The sequence below is a fragment of the Staurois parvus genome, unplaced genomic scaffold (genome assembly GCF_062004578.1).
Source record: "Staurois parvus isolate SC_StPar_1 unplaced genomic scaffold, SC_StPar_1.0 ptg000697l, whole genome shotgun sequence".
NCBI classification, from domain to species: Eukaryota; Metazoa; Chordata; class Amphibia; order Anura; family Ranidae; genus Staurois; species Staurois parvus.
Genome location: NW_028318493.1, coordinates 5,805,329 through 5,831,627, shown reverse-complemented (window position 1 = coordinate 5,831,627; position 26,299 = coordinate 5,805,329). Strand labels below are relative to the sequence as shown.

The window sequence follows — 26,299 nt, the reverse complement described above, 5'->3', positions numbered from 1 at the left end:
ATATCCCCCTATAGTGTGTACTTGTCTCAATCCAGAGCACTAAGTGTCATTTCTGTCTGCTGCCTCAGCCTCACCACAGTCTTGAGTGAGAGTTCTGTGATGCGCATGACCACACCTGCCTGAAAATGAAGTCGGTAGCGTCCATGACTCCGGTGCCACATTAGAGTGGGGTGTATGCGCATAGATTGAAATGCGCATGCGCCAGTGTCTCCGGGTACTAGCGGTTGGCCGCACGTCATCAGGAGTGACACAGCGCGCGTGCGTGCGACTGGACACATGATTGGAGCAAGGAGACACACCTCCTGTGTCTTCAAGCTATGATGCCCAGCTATTTTTGACAAATATGAATGACCCGCCCTCCCTTGTTTACACCGCGGAGTGCTAACGCAAACACTTAATTGGCATACAGTCATGGGGATAATTAAATCGTATTTGTGATTGTATCTTATACCCCTTATGTACTACATGATCTGCAGATTTCATCTCCGTCTTGCAGTGTATTTATCCTGACAACAAGCAGTGATGTAGTTTACATTTTTATATATATATATATACATATATATATATATATATATATATATATATATATATATATTTAGAGAGAATATGACTCTTTAAGGGCGGGGCTTAGCTTACTTCATTTGCACTGATTGGTGGATGTTTTTTTAAATAGTTTCTCTGTGTTATCACAACTTGTCACATGCCTGATGAAGGGGTCCTGCGAGACTCCGAAACGTTGCTCTTTCTGTAACTATGTGCTTGCTTATTACCCACTTGCCCTGCAGAGGATTTACCCGCCTACCTGACTAGGCCATTTTTTTGCGATACGGCGCTGCGTTACTTTACCTGACAATTGTGCGGTCATGCAACATTGCACCCAATTGACATGTATGTCCTTTTTTCCCCACAAATAGACCTTTCTTTCGGTGGTATTTGATCACCTGTGCATTTTTAATTTTTTGCGCTATAAAAAAAACTGACAATTTTGAAAAAAACCCCAATATTTTTGACTTTTAAATATAAAACATGTCCAATGAAAAAATGTAAAAAAATCAAATTTATCATAAATTTAGGCCAAAACGTATTCTGCTACATTTATTTGCTGAAAAAAAATCCCAATACGTTTAAATTAATAGCGGCGTGGGTAGGGCTCGCATGCACACCCTACCCGGAAATGCTAATCACATATATATATATATATATATATATATACACGTGATTTTGCACAGCCCTGTCGCCCTGTAGCAGTACTTCTATTATAGGGCAATGGGCTAGTGGTTAAAGCTTTGGACCCATATCACAGAACCTTGGTGTGCTGGTGACATTCTTCCCTTGTTTTCCTCCAATCAGCTCTCAGAGCTCCCCTCACTGATGTAACATCAGCTCCCCGCCCCCTGCTTTTCAGAGCTGAGAGATCCTGTATAGAATCCAGCACTTTGAATGATTGTAGAGAAGAGAGGGCTGCTTATAAACAGGTACAACTCACGTAGGAGGATTTGTTTCTTCTCTGTGTATCACCGGAGGGCAGTCACGTCACTAGGTATAGGTAAGGGTTTATAACCACTTTAATTTAAATTACAAAGAATTTTATTCAATATGATTTTTTTTTTTTTGCAATTATACAAATGATAGAGATACCAACCTTCCCTGGAGTGTCTGTTCATCTCTCTCGTATGGTATTCTTGGGTCACATCTGGAATGGATAGACTGGGGTGGATTATTGAACTCCACTGAGACGGAGTGCTGGCATTATTTTGGCACCCAGCACACAGAGCTCATTATTGTCAGCGACGGCTCTATGGACAGTTGACTAGAATCTTAATTACTGAAAGATAAGAGCGAGAGATTTCCGAGATCTGATTGCTACTATTGCTCTTTACAGCTTTCTTGCAAGCTTTCTACCTTTAAAGAGACCCTGTCACCACACCATTCATTTTACCAACAATCTTCCCATTACATTTTATGTGCATAATGTATCTTGTGCATGTAAAGCTTCCGTTGTGTAGACATCAGAAGGATACAAAAAGGGGGGGGGGGTTACTGAAACTGGCGCACACAGAATCTGGTGCTGCTGTGCATGGTAGCCAATCAGTTTGTAACTTTTGGTTTGTCCAATTAAGCTTTGACAATAAAACCTGGAAGCTGATTGGCTACTATGCACAGCTGCATCTGATTCTGTGTGCACCAGTTTTAGTAAATCTCCCCCATGGGGTAGCTTTGAGGATTTTATTCAGGCCGCTTTTTTTTAATAGGGTGACAACGCTCAATCCCTTTCTCCCAAATGTGCTCCTGTGTTGTCACCCCATCACATGGCTTCTGATATAGACTACGTGTGGGTGTTTTAGCACACACCAAAAAAAAGACAACTGTTAATGGTAGACAAGGCGCAGTACACGATAACCCTAGGTTCACATCTGTGCGGGTGGTGCACGAAAATCCGTGCAGCCGCACCACCAGCACAGAGAATTGCGGACCCGGTGGGCAGGTGCCATTAGTTCTAATGGCATACCGCCCGCACTGGGAAACGCAACTGTACTGGGAACCGAGGTTCCCGTGCGGGCTGCGTTTTCCAAAGTAGTGCAGGGACTTCTTTCCCTGCGTGTCACATTCAAATGAATGGGCTCTCGTGTACGTGAAAAACGTGTCCCGCACAGCTGCATATATGTGAACCGGGAGTTAGATCTACTTTAGGATACTTTAATTTAAGTTACTTTAAGTTACCATTAATTGATTATTATTATTATTATTATTTTTTTTGGTACGATAAATTAAAGTGGTTATAAACCCTTATATATACCCAGTGAAGTGACGGGCCTCAGATGATACACAGAGATGAAACAAACTTCCCTACATAAGGTGTACCAGTTTATTTGCAATCTTCTACTATCTACATCAGTTCAAAGTGATGCTCAAAATAATTAAAGGAACACTTTTTAATCAGAGTATAGCATCAAGTCAATGAAACTCCTGGGATATTGATCTGGTGAGTTAAGTAGCAGAGGGGGTTGTTAATCAGTTTCAGCTGCTTTGGTGTTAATGAAATTAACTACAGGCGCACTAGATGGGCAACAATGAGACAACTCCCAAAACAGGAATGGTTTTACAGGTGGAGACCACTGACATTTTTTTCCCTACTCATCTTTTCTGACTGTTTTTCACTAGTGTTGCACTTGGCTAGGGTCAGTGTCACTACTGGTAGCATGAGGCAATACCTGGATCTACGGAGGTTGCACAGGCAGTCCAAGTCCTCCAGGATGGCACATCAATACGTGTCATTGCCAATGGGTTTGCTGAGTCTCCCAGCACAGTCTCAAAAGCATGGAGGAGATTCCAGTAGACAGGCCGGTACTCTAGGAGAGCTGGACAGAGCTGTAGAAGATCCTTAACCCATCAGCAGGACCGGTATCTGCTACTTTGTGCAAGGAGGAACAGGATGAGCGATGCCAGAGCTCTACAAAATGACCTCCAGAAGGCCACTGGTGTGAATGTCTCTGACCAAACAATCAGAAACAGACTTCATGAGGGTGGCCTGAGAGCCCAACATCCTCTAGTGGGCCCTGTGCTCACTGCCCGGCACCATAGAGTTCAATTGGCATTTGCCATTGAACACCAGAATTGGCAGGTCCACCACTGGTGCCCTTTTCCCAGATGAGAGCAGGTTCACCCTGAGCACATGTGACAGATGTGAAAGGGTCTGGAGAAGCCGTGGAGAACATTATGCTGCCTGTAACATCGTTCAGCATGACCGTTATGGTGGTGGGTCAGTGATGGTCTGGGGAGGCATATCCATGGAGGGACGCACAGACCTCTACAGGCTAGACAATGGCACCCTGACTGCCATTAGGTATCGGGATGAAATCCTTGGACCCATTGTCAGACCCTACACTGGTGCAGTGGGTCCTGGGTTCCTCCTGGTGCACGACAATGCCCGGCTTCATGTGGTGAGAGTTTGCAGGCAGTTCCCGGAGGAAGAAGAAATTTATACCATTGAATGGCCCCCACGCTCACCTGACCTAAATCCAATAGAACACCTCTGGGATATCATGTTTTGGTCCATCCGATACCACCAGATTGCACCACAGACTGTCCAGGAGCTCAGTGATGCCCTGGTCCAAATCTGGGAGGAAATCCCCCCAGGACACCATCCATTTTCTCATTAGGAGCCTCCCCCGACATTGTCAGGAACGCATACAAGCACGGGGGGGCCATACAAACTACTGAGACCATTCTGAGTTGCTGCAATGAAATTTCAGCAAAATGGACTAGCCTGCTGCATCATTTTTTCACTTGATTTTCGGGGTGTCTTTGAATTCAGTCCTCTGTAGGTTGATAATTTTCATTTCCATCAAATGATGGGGCATCCTTACATTCCTAACACATTACCCCGTCCATATCAGTATAGAGATCCAGCATGAGATTTTTGCCCCATTGAGATCTGATGTGTTTTCAAAGTGTTCCTTTCATTTTTTTGAGCAGTGTACAAAGCTTGTCTAAGAGTTCAGAAAAAAGGGAGCGGGAAGGTGATTCTGCAGAGCTCAGTGAGGGGAGTTCTGAGAGCTGATTGGAGGTAAGGGACACAGTGCGCCTCTTCTCTGATGCAAACAGTGGGCTGGCTCCTGGGAGGAGTTATGGAAATATAAAAATGCCTTGATGGGTGGTGTCAGTCCGTAGGAGTGGATGTTCCTAAGCAGGATGTAGTTGCCTGCAGACCATTCTAGGTAATATTCTGTGATTGAAAGAACTGAAATCCAATGGATAATAGGGGCGGGGCCAGGCACAGCCAGGCTGGGGAGGAAAGCGCTATATCATGATGGACGTCCTCCAGCTAGGAAATGAGGCTGGTTCTATCTGACTTGCTGCAGCTTCCAATGCACATTGTGAGAAGCTCACAGTGTGCAGTGAAATCAGAGTCAGTCATTTCAGTCCAGGAGAGGAGCTGTTACAACTTTGCAAGACTGAAGGGAAGCCTGGAGTTAAAGTGCGTCTTTTAGCCCGGGTACTCACTATGCGGACCCCGCATGCATTTCAGTGAATTACATGCAAATGTCTGCGTGGTGCAATTTGAGCCATACATCTTGTACCAAAAAGGTGCAGAACCCTTTTTTTTAAATCTGCACCTGAATTGCATCGCATAGGTGTTCTCTCCCATGTGATGCAATTTCTGGCAATCACATCGCGTTCTGCGATCTGTTTCGGGGTGTCATTAATTTATGATTGACACCTGCACCAGATCGCACGAACACAATGCGTTTACAATGCGGTGCGGGAAATGCACAGGATTCGCAGCTTCAACCGCGCCACATTGGTGTGAACCCGAGCTTAGTTACTTTGCGGCGCATCAATTGCAAAGTAACCCACAACATCCACAACACCGATTATGGAACATCACCTATATTTATTTTACATTTACCCTAGGTTCACATCTGTGCGGGTGGTGCTGCTGCCGATCCGCACAGATAAATGCGGAGCTGTGGGCGGGTGCCATTTGTTCTAATGGCATGTCGACCGTACTGGAAAATGCAACCGTACTGGGAACCGAGGTTCCCGTGCGAGCTGCGTTTTCCAAAGAAGTGCAGGGACTTCTTCCCTGCGTGTCACGGGCACGGGAGTACATTCAAATGAATGGGCTCTTGTGCCCGTGCAAAAACGCAGCCCGCACGGCCACATATATGTGAACCAGGGGTTATCGCTTACCTGCTGAAACTGTTATTTGTTCATTCCAATTACAGAATTACTATGTTATGTTAAAATGCTTTCCCCATAATAGGACTGCAGGGATTATTATTATTATTATTATTATATTTCAGGATTTCTATAGCGCCAACAGTTTCCACAGCACTTTATATAATAAAGGGGAACAGTACAGTTACAATGGCATCCAATACAAGAGGGTAGCAATGGCCCTGAGCCTGGGAGCTTACAATCTAATAAATATAGACATCCAATACATACAGTATATAATAACTATGTCTGGTCACTGTGCTTAAAAACTTTTGCAGATATTTTGAACTCCTGAAGCTTTTCCCAAAGGATTCCCTGACCTCATCGGAGTTCCACAGCTCCTTGTCCAAGCTGGGTGTAAGGATGGCTGAAGAAGAGTTCCAGAAGTTGTGGCAGCGGTAAGACAACCTGCAGGCCCATATTCCTGGCCGCGCTTCCAGTATGTCAACCCTCACCTGGTAACACAGTCCATTCAGCTTATAACAGAAATGAAAGGGAAAGCATTTGTGTATAGATATAAAAACAAATTATAAACACTTTCTTTTCCTTTTTTATAAGTGATCACATACCCTCTGTTCTCAGCTGCATAAGGAGCTCAGAGAGCTGGGGGAGGTGGGGGGTGCTGGGGTGGGCTGTGCCCCCCCCCCCCCAGATTTTAGTTGTCCCCCCCCCCCCAGGTCACTGGGAGAGTGCATCCATTGATTCATGAGCCAGATTGATGCAGGTAAGGAGGCACTTTGATGGGGACTATCCATGTAAGGGGGCACTCTGTTTTTGACACCTGATGTAAGGAGCACTCTGATGGGCATAATTGATCCTATGTAAGAGGACACTCTGATGGGGACAACTGATGTAAGGGGGCACTCTGATGGGGACAACTGATGTAAGGGGGCACTCTCTGATGGGAACACCTGATGTAAGGGGCACTCTGATGGGGACAACTGATGTAAGGGGGCACTCTGATGGGGACAACTGATGTAAGGGGGCACTCTGATGGGAACACCTGATGTAAGGGGCACTCTGATGGGGACAACTGATGTAAGGGGGCACTCTGATGGGAACACCTGATGTAAGGGGGCACTCTGATGGGAACATCTGATGTAAGGGGGCACTCTGATGGGAACACCTGATGTAAGAAGGCAGTTTGTTGGGAACACCTGATGTAAGGGGCACTCTGATGGGAACACCTGATGTAAGGGAGCACTCTGATGGGAACACCTGATGTAAGGGCACTCTGATGGGAACACCTGATGCAAGGGGGCACTCTGATGGGAACACCTGATGTAAGGGCACTCTGATGGGAACACCTGATGTAAGGGGGCACTCTGATGGGAACACCTGATGTAAGGGGCACTCTTATGGGAACATCTGATGTAAGGGGGCACTCTGATGGGAACACCTGATGTAAGGGGCACTCTGATGGGAACACCTGATGTAATGGGCACTCTGATGGCAACACCTGATGTAAGGGGGCACTGTGATGGGAACACCTGATGTAAGGGGGCACTCTGATGGGAACACCTGATGTAAGAAGGCAGTCTGTTGGGAACACCTGATGTAAGGGGCACTCTGATGGGAACACCTGATGTGAGGGGGCGGTCTGTTGGAAACACCTGATGTAAGGGGGCACTCTTATGGGAACACCTGATGTAAGGGGCCACTCTTATGGGAACACCTGATGTAAGGGGCACTTTGATGGGAATACCTGATATATGGGGGCACTCTGATGTGAACACCTGATGAAAGGGGTGGTCTGTTAGAAACACCTGATGTAATGGGGCACTCTGATGGGAACACCTGATGTAAGGGGGCACTCTTATGGGGACAGCTGATGTAAGGGGCACTCTGATGGGGGCACCTGATGTAAGGGGGCACTCTGATGGGGGTACCTGATGCAAGTGGCACTCTGATGGGGGTACCTGATGTAAGGGGGCAGTCTGATGGGAACACCTGATGTAAGGGCCACTCTGATGGGGCACCTGATGTAAGGGGCACTCTGATGGGAACCTGATGTAAGGGGGCACTCTGATGGGAACCTGATGTAAAGGGGGACTCTGATGGGAACCTGATGTAAATGGGGCTCTGATAAGGACATTTGATATAAGGGGGCACAGGTTCTGTTTATTCACCATAATCTAATGACAACCTAATACACAATAGTGTTTCCCAGGTTGTGACACTGTGATAGACTGTCAGTGACTCACACACAGTGTTGACATTATGGCCCCTGACTTTTTTTCTGCACCCCCAGATCAGATCAGGTTACAGCAGCGCATAGTTCTTTCCAGTAAATGGCTGTGCGGGGGTGGGAAGGGGGTTGCCAGGTAAAATCTGATCAGTGGAGGAGTGCAGGCTGGGTCCCCAGTACAGCTAGAGAACTGATGACGCTATGGTCTCATGCCTAGTGTGGTCAGTTTTTAATAGGTAAGCAGAGGGACTGGCAGAATCATCAGGGATTTCACACGAAGAAAGCAGTACAAAGAGAACCAGATACTTTTTCATACAAGTACATGGTAGAGGAGGCACATATCAGGAATATGAAATGTTGGGTTTACATATTCTTTCAGTATTAGCATTTACTGAATATTGGAATCAGTTAATGTGTATTTCTAACCAAATTTTGTTTTATTTTGGATATGATAGGTAAAGGTTGGAACCCCTGTCAGGTTTTTATTGCTGTCCGCTCAAAGCTAAAGTTTACTCTGCTTATCCTTTTTATTCGATGGTTCCTCCCTCACTCCCTCATTAAAATGCTTATTAAATTTTTACATAAAACCATTCTGGCTTTGTTACCTTATTTTACCTCCAGTGATATCATCACTGCGTCTCTATGCTTCTCTATGCAATACAGGCAGATCATGGCTGGTGGGAGGGGCCAGCAGGGTGCTGTACATAGCCTAATGAAAACATCACAGCACCCTGCCTCAGTACTCCTCTCAAGAGCCTTCAGTCCTGATGCAAACAGTGGGAGGAGTTATGCAAATATCAGAATGCCTTGATGAGTGGGTGTCACTCTGGAGGAGTGGGCATTCCTAGGTAGGTTGAGCAACCAGGATTCACCCTCACATTTTGTTCTGTTGACCATTGTCCCCGGTAATAAACGTAATGGGAGATCCAACATTTCTCAGTTTCTGGCTAGAGATATACATTGAGTTTCCAAATTATTGTCACTGATGGGATTTTTTTCCTTTGTAGATACGTCAGAGAAGACAGCGGGATTCTGGGGATTGAGGACCTGCGTTGTCACCTAGGAGCAAAGAGTGCGCAGGATGTATATGAAGATCGTAGCACTCTGCTCTCCGGACTGCAAAAAGTGTCTCAAAGCCACAGAGAGCAAAGTAGGAGGAGAAGTAGACTAAGAATGTCTCTGTGAAGGTGTCCAGGTCATGCTATGACGACGTTTCGCTACTCATCCAAGCGACTTCCTCAGTACTGATGAGCAGGGGCGGACTGACAACTCATGGGGCCCCCGGGCAATAGGGGATCATGGGGCCCCTGTGTCCTTGCCCAAACTCAAAAAAGCCTATGAAAAAGGTACCAGGGGCATCTCATGGGGCCCCCTATTGACCCCAGGCCTTTGGGCAGTGCCCGAGTTTTCAAATGGGCAGTCCGCCCCTGCTGATGAGTATCAGGAACCTTCCGCAGCATCGATCCAGCATACTGTTGGATTCTGAGTGACATCAGATAGAACGTGCAAGTCTGACCTTTATCTCAGGTCTAGGGAAACCTAAAGTGTTACGGAACACACAACAGTACAATCAGTCTGTATATGCACTGAAGCACGCTTGTTATACTCACTGTGGAACCTAAGGGGTTAATCCTTTGCATTGTGTAAAAAGGCTGTTTGATCCTGTGTTTTCTGATCCCCCCTTCTTCTACTGTCCCCAGTGCATCTGCCATAGTACAGAGCAGCAGTGGCAAGTCTGCACATGCTCAGTTTGGTGTGTATTGCTAGAGAGTTTTTTTTATTTTCGGGAGAGTGCATATGATCAGCACAGGGTCAATCAGCACTGTCCAGACAGAGGGTCAGGGGTCATGCAGCCTCATAGGACAGTCAGAGGAGAATGGAAATTCCTCCTACATGATTAACCACTGCTCCTCTGGACACTGATAGAAGTTACAAGACTGCTGTTTTAGAGAAAACATATTTAGCAGTTTATATTTACTAAACAAATTGCATTTCCATATTGTGTGCACTGTGGGAGACCAGATATAGTGAATGCAGGGCCCTGGGAGAGCAGATATAGTGAATGCAGGGTCCTGGGAGACCGGATATAGTGAATGCAGGGTCCTGGGAGACCAGATATAGTGAATGCAGGGTCCGGGGAGACCAGATATAGAGAATGCAGGGTCCAGGGAGACCAGATATAGTGAATGCAGGGTACGGGGAGACCAGATATAGTAAATGCAGGATCCAGGGAGACCAGGTATAGTGAATGCAGGTTCCAGGGAGACCAGATATAGTGAATGCAGGGTCCGGGGAGACCAGATATAGTGAATGCAGGGTCCAGAGAGACCAGATATAGTGAATGCAGGGTCCTGGGAGACCAGCTATAGTGAATGCAGGGTACGGGGAGACCAGATATAGTGAATGCAGGATCCAGGGAGACCAAGTATAGTGAATGCAGGTTCCAGGGAGACCAGATATAGTGAATGCAGGTTCCAGGGAGACCAGATATAGTGAATACAGGGTTCTGGGTTTAGTAACACTCAGGGTGGATTTGATTTAAATCACTAGTGGAAAGGCTCGATTTAAATCATAATTTTTAAAGAGCGACTGTCATCTCTGTCCCGCAGTGGCTCTTCCTCTCACCCGCTGTTGACTCACCGACGGTCCCATTCACTTTAATGGGATGGCTGGTGATGAGGCAAGGACACAACAAGGCAAGGGACATGGCGGGAGCAGGTGAGTGGATGCCTACTAACAGGCGCTGCCATGATGGATCTAAAATGACAGGTGCTCTTTAAATGTAAGGAATCCGACTCATTCTTGCTGATAGTTGGAATCTTTAATATTTGCAAACCAATTGAAGATTTCCTTTTTAGAATAATAAGCTATCAGGTTAGTAAAACAGCGATATCAGAACCAATATTAGGTTAATAGATTACTCACACATAGCCGGAGAACTACTCAAATTCTTTTATTTCATGTTTTTTCTCATGGTTACTCTGAAATTGTGTGAATGCCTCAATACAGTGCGTGTTATCTCAGCTTGCAGAGCTTGGATTCATTAAATGAGTATTCCAAAAATGTACATATTGCAGAATATACAGCCTTATACTCAGGGGTGGACTGACAACTCATGGGGCCCCCGGGCAATAGGGGATCATGGGGCCCCTGTATCCTTGCCCAAACTCAAAAAAACCTATGAAAAAGGTACCAGGGGCATCTCATGGGGCCCCCCACTGACCCCGGGCCCTCGGGCAGTGCCCGAGTTTCCAAATGGTCAATCCGCCCCTGCTCATGCTACATAACTAAGTTCCATTTCAGGCTGAATAACTATATTATTAATGTATCTTAAATAGAAAACTATCTTTAGATATATTTTTACTCCAAAAGCATTTTATTAAAATAAATTTGATAAAAATAAAAAAATTCCGATTTAAATTAAAAAAAATCAGATTTTTTTTTCTATAAAAAAAAAAATCATCGATATTTACCCACCCTGGTAACACTTGAAGGTTAAACAATGTTTTGAGTTTAGTACTGCTTTAAGCATGCTGTACTGTATTTACCTTCCCTGTACTGCTGCTGCCCTCATCTGTTGCTAGGATGCTTGAGAAATTCCTAGTATTTCAGATTCCGGTTAGTGTTTTGCTTTGCTTTGCCCTACACAGGCAGAACACAGGTTAATATTTAGCAAATTGTACCCAAATATTTTTGTTTTTTAGTAATCCATAGGGAACTTTCCCTGCTCCGTATCTGCATGAGCTGTGAAGTCAGTATAGTAGTATCATTTATTGAAGGGTTTTGGGATGCTTTGGCATTTTTTTGCTAGAAAATTTCGTAGAACCCCAAAATATTATATATTTTTTAAGCAGAGGCCCTAGAGAATAAAATGGTAGATGTTGCAATTTTTTTATATCACACAGTATTTAATGCACAAAAAACAATATAATATCCAATTGTATGGTAAAATATGAAAGATGACATTATGCCGAGTAATTAAATATCAAACATGTCAAGCTTTAAAATTGCACACAAATGGAAACAAACTACTTAAAAATCTCCATAGGTGTTGCTTTTAAAGCTTTTACCAGTTTAGAGTTACACAAGTGGTCTCGTGCTAGAATTTTTGCTCTCTCTCAATTTTTCGGCCATACGTGGTGTGGTGTGGTGCGATCGCCACTTACATAGGATTGCTGGACTGATGTGTGCATTCATCTTTGCGCGCGAGCATGGGGGCACTTTTACATTTTTTAATTATTAGTTATTTGATTTTTTTACACTGTCACTTTCATGTTTTTATCACTTTTCCTGAGACTTTGACAAGTATGCTTATATTAGGCTCCATGTACACGGAACACTCTGAAGAATGGAAACTGATTGCTGGAAAACGTAGGTTAAAAAAACGTCTGTTTAGCCGCGTTTACATACCGCGTTTGCGTTTAAAACTGTTTTTTAAAGATAACATAAGGAGACCTTCCAAAATGCCCTGAAAAACAGTAAAAAATTAACTATTTCAGACATTTTGAGAGAAATAGAGAGAGCAGAAGCAGAGAGAGCAGTATGTGTTGAGATTAGCTGTCTTTTTTTTTTGTGGTGTTTGGATGTGTTCCAGCTCATTTCTGTGCAGACATTATTGCAGCAGTGTCTAACATATTTTCTTTCATTCGAAACCTCAAAGTATGATGTACCGGGTCCATTTGAGTACCGGGAAAACACTTTGCATGCATTTTTCATGATGAAGAAAGGCTCTGGACAGCATCTGGAAATGGAAGAGTTAAAAAAAATTTCCAAACACAAATGCTTATAAACGTGGTTAGCCGCGTTTGAAACGCTGATAAAATCTACTCCAGAACGCAAGTTTGGTGCGTTAAAAAAAAGACTGTAAACTCAACTGCCTGTAAACGACTGTAAACGACTATATGTACATGGATACATAGGAAAACATTAGGGAGCAGGGGCGGACTCATGGGGCCCCCGGGCAATAGGGGATCATGGGGCCCCTGTGTCCTTGCCCAAACTCAAAAAAGCCTATGAAAAAGGTACCAGGGGCATCTCATGGTGCCCCCTACTGACCCCGGGCCCTCGGGCAGTGCCCGAGTTTCCAAATGGGAGAGTTCAGGGGCTGCTGAAAAAAACACAGAAAAGCTCCTAAACGTCAGTTTATCAGCTGCAGTGTACATGGAGCCTTACTGTAATATTCTTTATATCCAGTTAGAAGGAAACCGATCGGTGTGGAGTGGACACCGAGCTCCGGGATTTCCGGGGGATGAGCAAATCCACAGCTGCAATATTACAGTACTATAACCATACTTTTCAAAGTCTCAGGAAAAGTGGAAAGTATGGTCCATATAAGAGGATCCTTTGATACATCACGGAGGGGACATCCGAGGATAACACAGCTGAGTACATTCATTTAAAGCGTGTACGACCCTGTTTGGGTCAGAGCTGGAGGTAAGCGCGCATGCTAGCTGGTGGAGGAGCACAAGCGCTGGTCACTGGTGGATTCACAGATTATTATTGAAGATTCTGTTATTGCACATATTGGGACTTTATACTATTTATGTGATTTCACTTTGAGGTTTTATTGAATTTTTTGGTACATTTGTGCAATTTTGTCACTATGAAGCACTTTGCAGTCAGTTTGATTATTTCACTGTGTTGCTGATTTATTTATTATGCAAATAGTTTTTTGAATAATTATTGGTCAGTCACTTTATACACATTTTATTGGTTGTAGTTATTTTATCACTATAAGTTTATTATGTTTATGTGATTATTTATCTGTTACTACAACTACAGTGAGGAACAGAAGTATTTGAACACCCTGCGATTTTGCAAGTTCTCCCACTTAGAAATCATGGAGGGGTCTGAAATTCACATTGTAGGTGCATTCCCACTCTGAGAGACAGAATTAAAAAAAAAATTTCAGGAAATCACATTGTATGATTTTTAAAGAATGTATTTGTCTTGCACTGCTAAACATAAGTATTTGAACACCTGAGAAAATCAGTGTTAATATTTGGTACAGAAGCCTTTGTTTGCAATTACAGAGGTCAGACGTTTCCTGTAGTTCTTGACCAGGTTTGCACTGCAACAGGGATTTTGGCCCACTCCTCCACACAGATCTCCTCTAGATCTGTCAGGTTTCGAGGCTGTCGCTGAGCAACATGGAGTTTCAGCTCCCTCCAAAGATGTTCTTTTGGATTTAGGTCTGGAGACTGGCTAGGCCACTCCAAAACCTTGATATGCTTCTTTCGGAGCCACTCCTTGGCTGTGTGCTTCGGGTCGTTGTCATGTTGGAAGACCCAGCCACGACCCATCTTCAATACTCTGACTGAGGGAAGGAGGTTTTTGCTCAAAATCTCACAATAAATGGCCCCATTCATCCTTTCCTTAATACAGTGCAGTCGTCCTGTCCCCTTCACAGAGAAGCACCCCCAAAGCATGATGTTACCACCCCCATGCTTCACAGTAGGGATGGTGTTCTTGGGATGCAACTCATCCTTCTTTTTCCTCCAAACACGACGAGTGAAGTTTAGACCAAAAAGTTCTACTTCGGTCTCATCTGACCACATGAATTTCTCCCATGCCTCCTCTGGGTCATCCAGATGGTCATTGGCAAACTTCAGACGGGCCTGGACATGTGATGACTTGAGCAGGGGAACCTTCCGTGCAATGCATGATTTGAAACCATGACGGCGTAGTGTTCTACCGACAGTGACCTTTGAAACTGTGGTCACAGCTCTCTTCATGTCATTGACCAGCTCCTCCCTTGTAGTTCTGGGCTGATTCCTCACCTTCCTTATCATCAGTGATACCCCACGAGGTGAGATCTTGCATGGAGCCCCAGTCCGAGGGAGACTGACAGTCGTCTTTAGCCTCTTCCATTTTCTAACAATTGCTCCAACAGTTGATCTATTTTCACCAAGCTGCTTGGCAATTGCCCCGTAGCCCTTTCCAGCCTTGTGGAGGTCCACAGTTTTGTCTCTGGTGTCTTTTGACAGCTCTTTGGTCTTGCCCATGGTAGTAGTTGGCGTCTGACTGACTGTGGGGTGGACAGGTGTCTTTAAAGAGCTCAGACAGGTGCTACTAAGTTAGATTAATGAGTGGAGTAGAGGTGGGCTTTTTAAAGGCACAGTAACAGGTCTTTGAGAGCCAGAATTCTTGCTGTTTCTTAGGTGTTCAAATACTTATGTTCAGCAGTGCAAGACAAATTCTTTAAAACTCATACAATGTGATTTCCTGATTTTTTTTTTTTAAATTCTGTCTCTCAGAGTGGGAATGCACCTACAATGTGAATTTCAGACCCCTCCATGATTTCTAAGTGGGAGAACTTGCAAAATCGCAGTGTGTTCAAATACTTCTGTTCCTCACTGTACTTATTGTTTTTAAGTGCTTTGTAGGGTGTTTACTTTTAAGTTATTTTTTGAGTAGCGCAGTGTCATATTTTATTTTAATTTTGATTTAACACTGGCGGGAACACTGTTGGGTGCTTGCTGCAACTCATAAACTTAAGGGGGTTACTGGGAAGCAGGAGGATTTATTTTTATTTTTATATATTTGATATATTATCGAATCAGATGGATTGAAATCGGAAGGATTCGATATTTTCAGACGCTAGTCCAACACACCAAGAGAAATGGCATGAGCTGATTGGACAATATCGACTGGCGTAATGTGCATCCGAATTAATGAATGGAATGAAATTCTGACCCATTAGTTATCCAAAGTTAAGGACATACACCCATCACATACGTCCACACACAGACAGGTAGAGCTGGGAAAGTGCGGGGTGTGTCTTTTCCTAGTGAAGGGGCGTGTCTTACTAGAGAGAGTATGTCCGACCAGGTCTGTTAGATTATGGAGTGTACTGTGATCTGTGGTCAGACTGGTGCTTATTGGACTATAGAGTCATATGTAGACACACTGCCCAACTACAACAGGGAAGTGACGGTAGGGCATATAGAAGTTGTTAATGCAACAACAATTTTCATATGGACATTTATATGTCAAGAAGAATCTGCAAATCTATATGTGAAATACAGTCATGAAAATATGTTACAGTAAATATGTAAAAATTAAAACTGACCTTTTAGGTAGTGATGAGAGATATAGATTAGTATACCCTACTATCCTCTCGCATGTTTATGACTGCTAAATTCTTTCAGTCTGATGTACTAATGTGTTCTTCCTAAGAACTAGAGTAATATCCACATAATAACCAACCTGATACATTTTAGGGCACACTTCAAATTGATTTGTAGAAGTAAAGGAACTCCAGAACACACTCATTGTCTCTAACAACACATTCTGTTTTGCCAGAAATGAGTACAGGGGTTGGATCGCGATCAAGAAATGAGAGGAAGTTGTCGCTCAGCATTGAGAAGTGGTTGAAGGAGAGATTCAGAGAGGGGGTTCGAGCCATGATGGCCGAATTCCTGGTGTGTGATCCAGAGAGGACCCACAAGGTGAGTTGGTGTCTCCTCTTTGAAGAGTCATCCAAGTCATGTAGAAACATCATGGACAATATTATCAAAATCATTTGAAAGTGGTGTGTTCCTTGGCATTGTCATTGCCACCATTTAAAATAATGCTTAAGACAAGGTAGGCAAGCTGTATCACGTTGGACTTAATAGAAATGAAATTACTCCAATAGGCCACCAATCAGATTCCAGGATGACCAGAGAGTTTGATCTCATTGGAGGCTGGTGGGAAGAAACTCCATTTTCTTTAGTAAGATTAATACTTTCTGTGCTTCTAGGCCAACTGTCTTTTGCTACCATTCTCCATCCAAAGCAAGTCAAACAGCCAACCTTAGAGTCCTACAAGCAAAGTCATGCCATTTTACCAAATAGGTATGCCGAGGCTGGGCACAGAGAGGCTCATAGTAGGTACCTTGCTATACCCTGGCACCCAGCTCTTTTACCAAGTTCTCCACACCTCATAATGAGTGACCCAGGTCTTCTACTGAGTGCCCCAAATCTTCTAATGGGTTCCCCAGGTCTGCTAATGAGTGCCGCAGGTTTTTTTAAGGAGTTCCCAAGGTTTCCTAATGAGTTCCCTAGGTCTTCAATCCAGTGCCACAGGTCTTCTAATAAATGAGCCAGGTGTTTTACCAGGTTCCCCAGGTTGTCTCAGGTTTTTTACTGAATTCCCCAGGTCTTTTACCAGATGTCCCATGTCTTCCACCAAGTGCTCTAGGTCTTCTACCTAGTGACAAAGGTCTTCTACCAAGTGTTCCAGGTCTTCTCTCAAGTGTCCCGGGTATTCTATCAGTACCCCCAGCACTTCTACCAAGTGGCCAAGATCTTCTACCAAGTGCCCTAGGTCTTTTTCTAAGTGCCCCAGGTCTTCTACTAAGTGCCCCAGGTCTTCTACAGAATGCCCAGGCCTTCTACTGAATGTAAAGAATAGATTGCTCTAATCTCTGAACTGCTCAATACTAAGTGTATCAATGATCGCTATAAGCAGAATAAAAGACTTCATTACCCTCCAAATCATCCTTCCCGCTCACACATACATCTTTGTTATAAAGTAATAAAATAAAAAGTATAAGAAGTATAAAGTACTCTAACATATAGACTTCTCTGCCCTCATACAGTATGTGGTCATGCATGATCACTCTACTTATTACTTTCATGATCCAAGTTTCCCTCTCATGTCTGGCTGTGGACTCAAACTAATGGCCTTTGGCAATCCAATAACCACTTTGGTGGACAAACGAAACCCGCTTCTCCTCATGCAATATAAAAAAGAACTTTATTGTTAAAAAGCAAATCACAAAAGATGTTCCCTTGCTAGAAGCCCAGTACTTTATGGTCAAATGATGGGTCCATGGTCCTTTCTGTGTTTCTCAAAAGGGACCACTTTCAAATATACCCAACTGTGAGTTCACGGTGCATGATTTCACCAACAAGCATTCAAATATAGTACAGCGAACTGTACTAGCTATGGAGAAATCTGTTCTTGGTAATGACACAGTTTACCATTAATCTATAAAACATTTTTTGAAGATGCATTTAGCTAACTGGTACAAATTTCCAAATTGCAAATAATTTATGCTGCTCTAAGTCTACATTAATACTTTTACATTCGAAAAAATCTCGCTTGCTGAATCTTTTGGGGAAGCTTCCATCAACAAGTATCTTCTCTCAGGATCGCACAGTAACACAATTAAAACAACCTAAAATGCATCTGAAAAGTGCCACATTTAAAACAATGAATAAAATCCACAAATGTGCACAATGCAATGGGGTTTTTTTTTTTTTATCAACAAATTGTCTAGTTTTCACCAATTTACACTTCATTCACCACTGTGACTACAACTGAGTCCTCAAGCTCTATGTACTTATCTTATTTATTTATTTCAGGTACTTATATAGCGCTGTCAATTTACGCAGCACTTTACATATATACTGTATATTCACATCAGTCCCTAACCCTCAAGTGACTTACTTTCTAAGATTTATCATAAAGCCTCCACCTATTATATTAACAATCTGGATCTTGCCTGTATTTTGTGCCCTATGTTATTCCCATGACTCTCCATCGCAAAACTGACATTATCAGGCTAAAAGTATGTGAAAACTCTCCAAATTATTGAGATCAAGGGTTTCCAGTGAAGGGTTGACAATACAGCATACAAAGACATTATAGACAATTGCACTCTTCCAATCTTGTGGTAACAGTTTGGTACGGCCCTTTTCTGTTCCAGAATGATTGTTCCCCTGTGTACACAGTCAGCTACATAAATACATAGTTTGACCAGTTTGGAAAAGAGGAACTCGAATATTGTGAACAGAGCCCTGACCTTAACCCTACTGAACACCTCTGGGACAAACTGGAATTCCAGTTGTGAACCAGGTTGTGACAGGAGTCACTTTGGTTGGGGGGGTCGATGGAACCCAGCTCCCTTTGGAGAGGTGGGGAGACCCCTGTCTCAGCTACCCATATACCTCTTATGTGTAAGGAACCCTGTGCCTGTTAGGGGTTCAGGGTGATCTGTCCTAATATTGGGGTGGGGGGTTGTTGATTGTTTAATGCCATGTGGTTGCATCCCATTGTTCTATTGTGTCTGGCTTGGGAACAAACTATTATGGGATGTATGTGTTTATGTGTATTAGCTTAGTGGGGGGTGTCTCCAGCAACCCTCCCTCCTGATGGGACTGTCTGTTGGTGTGTCTCTTGTTACTAAATGTAGATTGCCCTGCCCTGTGTCATTATGCAGGGAGGAGGGATTGTCCCCTGAGTGTATATATCTTGTATCTGTGTTAAAATAAACTAGTCTACTTCCTGGTTTACTTCAAGACTGGTGTCGTCTAGTCTTGTTTGGTCGGCTATGGTGTCCGTGGTTGGTGTTTGGACGGGGAAGCGGTATTCTAATGGAAGTGCCCAATCGCAGACTGGGGTCGGTTCCGTTACACAGGTCTTCTCATCCAACATCAGTACCTGACCTCACAAATGGACACCCTCCGAAATCTTGTGGAAAGCCTTTCCAGAAGCGTGCAAGAGGTTTTAGCCACAAAGAGGGCAAATCCATATAAATGGCCATGGTTTTGGAATGGGGTGTTCAACCAACTCATATAGGTGTGATGATCAGGCTTCCACATACTTTTGGCCATAAAGTGTATCCTAAAATCAGTGAAATCTATTTCTTTTCTTTGGCATTGAGATTTTACCTTGATTCAATGTCTTGGTATTGGTGTTGGGATAAAGAAAATACAGTTTTTAGCTGGAATAATCTGGCTTTCCACCAGGTCTCAAGAGAAGATTTCCTTAAGGTTTTGGATAAGTTCCAGCTCCATCTCACTGGGGAGCAGTTGGGTCATTTCCTCGCTCGTTGTGGTTTAGATGAGAATTCCTCTGATGTGGACTATGTGGACTTTCTACAACGTACTCAGACAAGAAGGAAGAGCGGAAGAACTCACAAAATCCTGAGCAAGGAAAACAGGTGGGGTCACAATTAGTAGAAATATTTGAGTGGTGTAAACGGAGAATCTATAGGATATGTAGACTGGAGCTGAATTAAATTGCAAAAGGCTGTGTAGTAGATAGATGGTTTATATCAATATTCCAGCAAAAGAAGAGTTACCTTCTAACAATAAAGGCTCAGTCCACCCAAAATCTGGTTGGTAGTCACCCCCTGCCTTCCTATTTGTCTTGGATACTCGGACAATCAGACCACCCTGCCCAAATTTTCAACACTGTACTTGGCCAGCTGGGAGTTTTGAGTGTTCCAGCTCTTCCTGTTACATTCTCTATGGTTTAAAACTGGGGTCCCCAAACTTTTTAAACAAAGGGCCAGTTTACTGTCCTTCAGACTTTAGGGGAGCCGGACTGTGATTAGTGGGAATAAAAAAATGACATTGTGCCCCATAATGGGTATTAGTGGTAGGAATAACACCTTATTATCGATATCAGTGGTTGTAATAGTGCCCAATCGTCTGTATCAATGGAAAGAATAGTGTCTAATCATTGGTGTCAGTGGAAGGAATGGTGCCCCATCATTGGTATCAGTGAGAGGAATGTTTCATCATTGGTGTCAGTGGAAGAAATAAAAACCCAAAGTCTGTATCAGTAGAAGGAATAGTGTCTTATCATTTGTGTCAGTGGAAGGAATAAAACCCCAAAGTCTGTATCAGTAGAAGGAATAGTGTCTCATCATTGCTATCAGTGGAAGGAATAGTTCCCTATTGTTGGTGTCAGGGGGAGGAAAAGTGCCTAATCATTGGTGTCAATAGTGCCCCATCGTCAATATCAATGGGAGAAATAGTGCTCCATCATTGGTGTTAGTGGAAGGAATATTGCCCCATCATTGGTGTTAGTGGAAGGAATATTGCCCCATCATTGGTATCAGTGGGAAGAATAGCACTTCATATCTGTGGGTGAAATTCCCAAGGGCTAGATAAAGGCATGCACTGGTTTACATAAAGAAAAATCCAGCAAGGATGGTGGGAGCCCCTCATAATGGGCGAGGCAGACATAGGACCACACTGCAGGGATGGTGGAAGCCACTTTTTGCATTGAATAGGGGGGGTAACGATTTCATTCTTTGAAGAAGCTTGTCATTTTCATTCCACAGTCAGAATGTGATGAAATTCTGAAACATTTTAGTAAATGGATTTTAAACTGACAAAGCTTTTCTGATATGCTCAGGTCTGCACACAGACTCTCTGTAAACTCAGCGTCCACTACCAGGGCCCTGGAGGAGAAACTGCTGCATTATTTCCATGCTGACTTCAGCGCCCTCCTGGATGAGTTCAGGTGAGTGTGTATTTTTAAAGCTGAACTTCAGGCAGATATAAATGACAATTACAGCTCTGTAATCATTAATACATCATTACTTGTATTTTTAAATGCAAGAAATCTAATTACCTGAATGTGACTTGGTATCAGCTTATGTACAGCAGGGCTGGAGTGTGAGAGGAAGACGCAGTACAAGCAGCCAGTCAGTTCATATGCTGACAAGGAGCATGCTGGTAGGAGGAGAGATCAGAGTGACAGAGAGATGAACTCATCACTGTGCTGCTTTTCCTGCTACTGTCCGGTCATGGGCTGGGGGAGAGTCCATGAGGACCTGGGCTCAGAGGAAGTAGGTTGAATGATGCTGGCAATCAGACTGAGGGCATCTAGTAGCACAAACTACTGTAGGGAAATCTCTGGACTGAAGGTGAATATTGTAACAAAAGCTGTTTTGTTATTTTATCGTTCAAGAATTCTATTCTTTCAGAATTGCATTCTTTTGATTTTTTTGTTTTTGGCTGGTGTTCTGCTTTAAAGTAAATGTAAACCCTAACTGGATGACATTTAATGTGCATGGGTGTTGTGTTACACTATTTATTATTATTTCTCTGTGACCATCACTTGTTTATCATTGCTCTATGTCTTTAGGCTGTCTCCTTCTGTCTAAGGTGAGCTCTTTCTCTCACCGTACTTGCGTATACTCCTCCCCCTGCCTCTCTCTGTAATCATTCCACTGTATCCTGTCTTCCTGAATACATCTTCCATGAGGCTTACAACATTAACGTTTTTCTACCTATGAATATTCGCCATTAAACGGAAGATTCAAATGGGTTTCCTCATCTGGCTTCCTCAACATGTGAGTTTATTCATTGAGTTAAACTATCTGACCCGATGCAAGGGATAAATTCAACACCATGTGGTATAGCTGTATACATCATAGGAGATAAGGTTTATCATCCTGTAGTTGAATCAGAATAATGGGTTTTGCAGAGCAGATTTCCCTGATGGTGGTAACAGCAGAACATGCCTGTGTAATGTGCATTGAAACGGCCACTTGTAGTCTCCATCGAAAGTTCATGTGACATGGTGACAACGCAGGAGCACAATTGGAAGACCATGTGTTGTCACGCATTGCGGAATTCAATGTGGGTGCATTGCCTTTAGTGTGTTTGGGGTGCCATTCAGGATGATGGCTATGGGGATGTTCTCCTGACTAGACCAAGCTAATACAACTTATCCAATCATGTTCACTGTAAGAAGATTCAAGTCTCAATCCAATGTGTTTCGCTTTCCCCTAGGAAGGCCGATACCAACAACCTGGGTGTAATCAGTCAGCAAGACTTCAGAGGAATCCTGGAGAGGAGGTAATTTATACAGTGAAATGTATTTATATCAAATCAAAGTGATATTAAACCCTCATTTGTTTCACCCCTTCATGACAACCGCCTCCCGGCCTTTTACAAAAGGGGACGGGCGTCCGGATCATGTACCCATTGTGATTGGCTGTCACAGTGGTCACATGATTGGAAAGTTCCTGATCACAAGTATGTATCGGGAGCTTACCAATCCCTGCCAGAGCACAGTAAATTGCTTACACAAAGCCAGATATACAGTATGTGGCAACTGGGCATTAAGACCCACCCGCCGAGCGGCCACAAAGGTGTGTCCAGTCGGCACAAAGAGGTATAACACTTCAGCAGTTGATTTTAATCGCTTACTGAGTATGCAGCTTTTTTATCCTAGTATACTTTTTGGTAAAACATAAAAGATGATATTATGCCGAGTAGATAGACACCAAACATGTCACGCTTTGAAACTGTGCACGTGTGACAAACTTGGATACATTAAATTATCTATAGGCGACACTTTAAAAGCCTTTACAGGGTTACCAGTTTAGAGTTCCGCAGGAGGTCTGGCCTTAGATTTATTGCTCTCGCTCTGATGTTCGCGGGAATACCTCACATGTGGTGTGATCACTGTTTACATACGTGTACAGGAATGACGCATGCATTCACCTTTGTGTGTGAGCACGGGGGGACAGGGCGCTTAACATTTATTCTATTATTATCTATTTTATTTTTTACTTTTTACACTGGACCTTTAATTTATTAATCACTTTTATTGCCATCACAAGGGATGAACAACATCGTTTGTGATGGCATGGGCCGTGACAGGTCCTCTTTAGGGAGAGATCTGGGGTCTATGAGACCCCGGAGTTATCCTCTGGCCTCTAAAGCATCAGTGGCTTGTTTACAACAAACCAAAAGCGGAAGTGATGAAATCCAATGTGCAGAATCGCTAGATGTAAAAAACGATATCGAGATCATGGTCGTAGCCTCAACCATGATCCCGGTATGACCACCTCTATACCAGGACTAGGGGCGGACTGACCATTCAATCACTCTGGCACTGCCCGAGGGCCCGGGCTCAGTAGTGGGCCCCATGAGATGCCCCTGGTACCTTTCATTGGCTTTTTCATAGGCTTTTTTGGGTGTGGGAAAGGACACAGGGGCCCCATGATCCCCTATTGCCCGGGGGCCCCATGAGTTGTCAGTCCACCCCTGACCAGGACATATATATATATATTTATATTTATATACGGTGGTATTAAGATGATTAATCCTTGCCTATGTTCCAGTTTAGGGTGGTGCCATAACTGACCGCTGCCCCAGGTTTACAGTTTCAGGGTGGCTCCTTTCTCTTGCAGCATCTTATGGAGCCACCCTTGCATGTCGGGACTAGAATTGTCTCCCTACACTGTGTGCATCAATAGAAGCACATAGCCCCATAGCCTTGGATGCCAAGGCACTTCCGTGTGCTGGACTGCACTGCCCCCTGTTATCCATTTCCTGTGAAGACTGGAAGTTCAGGGAAGCAGTACTGAGAGGTCAGGAGCCAGAAGTATTGAAAGCTGTAAACTGCAAGTGCTGGGGTAGGAACTTTACCAAAGAATAAACTGATAAATGTTTATTCTGCCGTGCTCTCAATGTGATAAGCTAAAAAAACGCAGAGAATTTAATACCACTTTAAGGAAACCTGTCATATAACGGCAATGTTAGATATCCCATTGATAATTAAACCACTTGCCACCCGCCCTATAGCAGAAGTACTGCTACAGGGCAGAATGGCTGCGCAAAGTCACGTATATACAGTATACATAATTTGCATTTCTGTGTAGGAGGCGCGTGCGCGCACACCACCCTACCCGCGCAGCTATTAGACGTCAATCACCGGATCCCGGCCGGTGATTCTTGGTCAGCACTTGGCGATCATTGGTAAAGCTGATAGGGGAGAGACCTGTATGTAAACAGTGGTCTCTCTCCTGTCAGCATGGACATGCAGCTTTGTATCCCTCTGCACAACAGAGATACAAAACAGCCAGGGGCGGACTGACCATTTGGAAACTCGGGCACTGCCCAAGGGCCCAGGGTCAGTAGGGGGCCCCATGAAATGCCCCTGGTACCTTTTTCATAGGCTTTTTTGAGTTTGGGCAAGGACACAGGGGCCCCATGATCCCCTATTGCCCGGGGGCCCCATGAGTTGTCAGTCCACCCCTGAAAACAGCATGTCTCCAAAGTAAAACAGCACACGGCACAAATGCATCACAATGCGCATCACAGCATCACAATGTGTTACAGCGCCCCCTGGCATGTATGTGTTGCTTCTTCTTCGTATACCTACATTTTTCCAATGTCTTCAGGCCGGTCACATGACAAACACGGTCCTCTTCCTCCTCGGTCTTTTCCTTCCGGCCCCATGAGGTCCTCAATTATGGAGAAAGCGGAGCTGATGCATGGAGTGTAGAAAGGTTAGAACCCCTGTCAGATTTTTATTGCTGTCTGTGGCAAACCTTCACCTTGTATCCCAATAAAAAGTGAAGGGAGGTTGACAGCTATTGACATAAAAGTGATGGAAATTCTCCAAACAAGTATCAATAAAAAGGTGGCCAAGGCTCTAACCCTTCACAGCTGTGGCTAGAGTTACACTTTAAGCTGTTACTTGGAGAAGGTATTCCTCTAAGACTAGTTCACTTTAGGCCGCTCCCAGCTCTGATCCAGAAGACCTCATGTTCTGTGTTTCTGCTCCCAGGTTCTACATCAAGGTGACAGATGAAGAATTCGCCTACTTACTGGAGAGAATTCCAGTCGATCATCATGGAGCCATCAGATACCTGGACTTCATGGCCAAGTTCAATAGCAGGTAAAGAATGAAATGGCAAACCAGCCCTGAGAGATAAGAGATCGCTGTCAGCAGACAAGACTTTTGATTGGCAGATGAAGAGCATTTTATCTACTGAATATATATTTATGGCGATTAATACAAAGTATCCATTGTTACAGAGAATGGTGAGACACTGCCCTCTACTGGTCAAACTCAAGCATGACAGTTCAAACTTTTTAAACTTTTTAATTTTGAAAGTCATATTTCTAAAATACTGATAGACTCTGCAATGGCTATGGGTTTTTTTTTCCTTTCTTCTGGATCAGCTGGAGATAAGGGTTCTGTATATGCAGGTTTTTAATCTATTTAATTATCAATTTTTTCCTATTGGTTGAACTCAATGGACCATTTTTTTCAGCCTATGTAACGATGTAACATCATACTTTAAAGGGAACCCAAGTGATAGAAATGTGTGATCTGACTTCAGGGCTGTGATCTTCATCCACCCTTCAATACTCACTGAATCACTGACACAGAATGGGAATTCAGACTTTTCACTGGCTGCATGCTTTGTGCCATATTACTGTGTAGCAAAGACAGGATCTCTATGACAGCCCTAAAGCCTAGGCATTTAAAGTGGATGTAAAGACAATTACTAAATTCTTAGGTAAGCTTCAACACCTTATTGTCATTTCAAAAACCATTTCCAATATTTCTAAACCTGCATCTTTCATTTAAAACATCTCTGGTATGTGTTGCCTTAAATAATAAATACAATGCACAAGGTATGCATGGACTGTATCTACTGTAAATGGAATAAAAAAAGAAACTGAACCCTGATGATCCCGCCAGGAAAGTCTCTGTTCAGGCACTTCCTGTTATAGGGTGACAACGCTCTGTCTCTGTCTACCAATTATGCTTATGTGTTGTCACCCAGGTTTCTGATGGAGACTACAAGTGGCCATTTCAACACACATCACACAGGTATGGTACACTGTTCAAAGA

General features: G+C 43.7%; 1 protein-coding gene across 3 annotated transcripts in view; it reads left to right on the top strand.

Moving 5' to 3' along the window:
• Nucleotides 1-26,299, top strand: part of LOC149446100 (EF-hand calcium-binding domain-containing protein 6-like) — an 86,779-nt gene that overhangs the window by 42,257 nt on the left and 18,223 nt on the right. For all 3 annotated transcript variants that reach the window (XM_089653089.1, XM_089653090.1, XM_089653088.1), the window contains 7 exons: nt 6,000-6,119; nt 8,917-9,059; nt 16,214-16,359; nt 19,648-19,841; nt 21,047-21,154; nt 22,432-22,497; nt 25,223-25,333. In XM_089653089.1, coding sequence (XP_089509215.1) covers nt 6,000-6,119; nt 8,917-9,059; nt 16,214-16,359; nt 19,648-19,841; nt 21,047-21,154; nt 22,432-22,497; nt 25,223-25,333 — 888 coding nt within the window. The remainder of the gene's footprint in view (nt 1-5,999; nt 6,120-8,916; nt 9,060-16,213; nt 16,360-19,647; nt 19,842-21,046; nt 21,155-22,431; nt 22,498-25,222; nt 25,334-26,299) is intronic.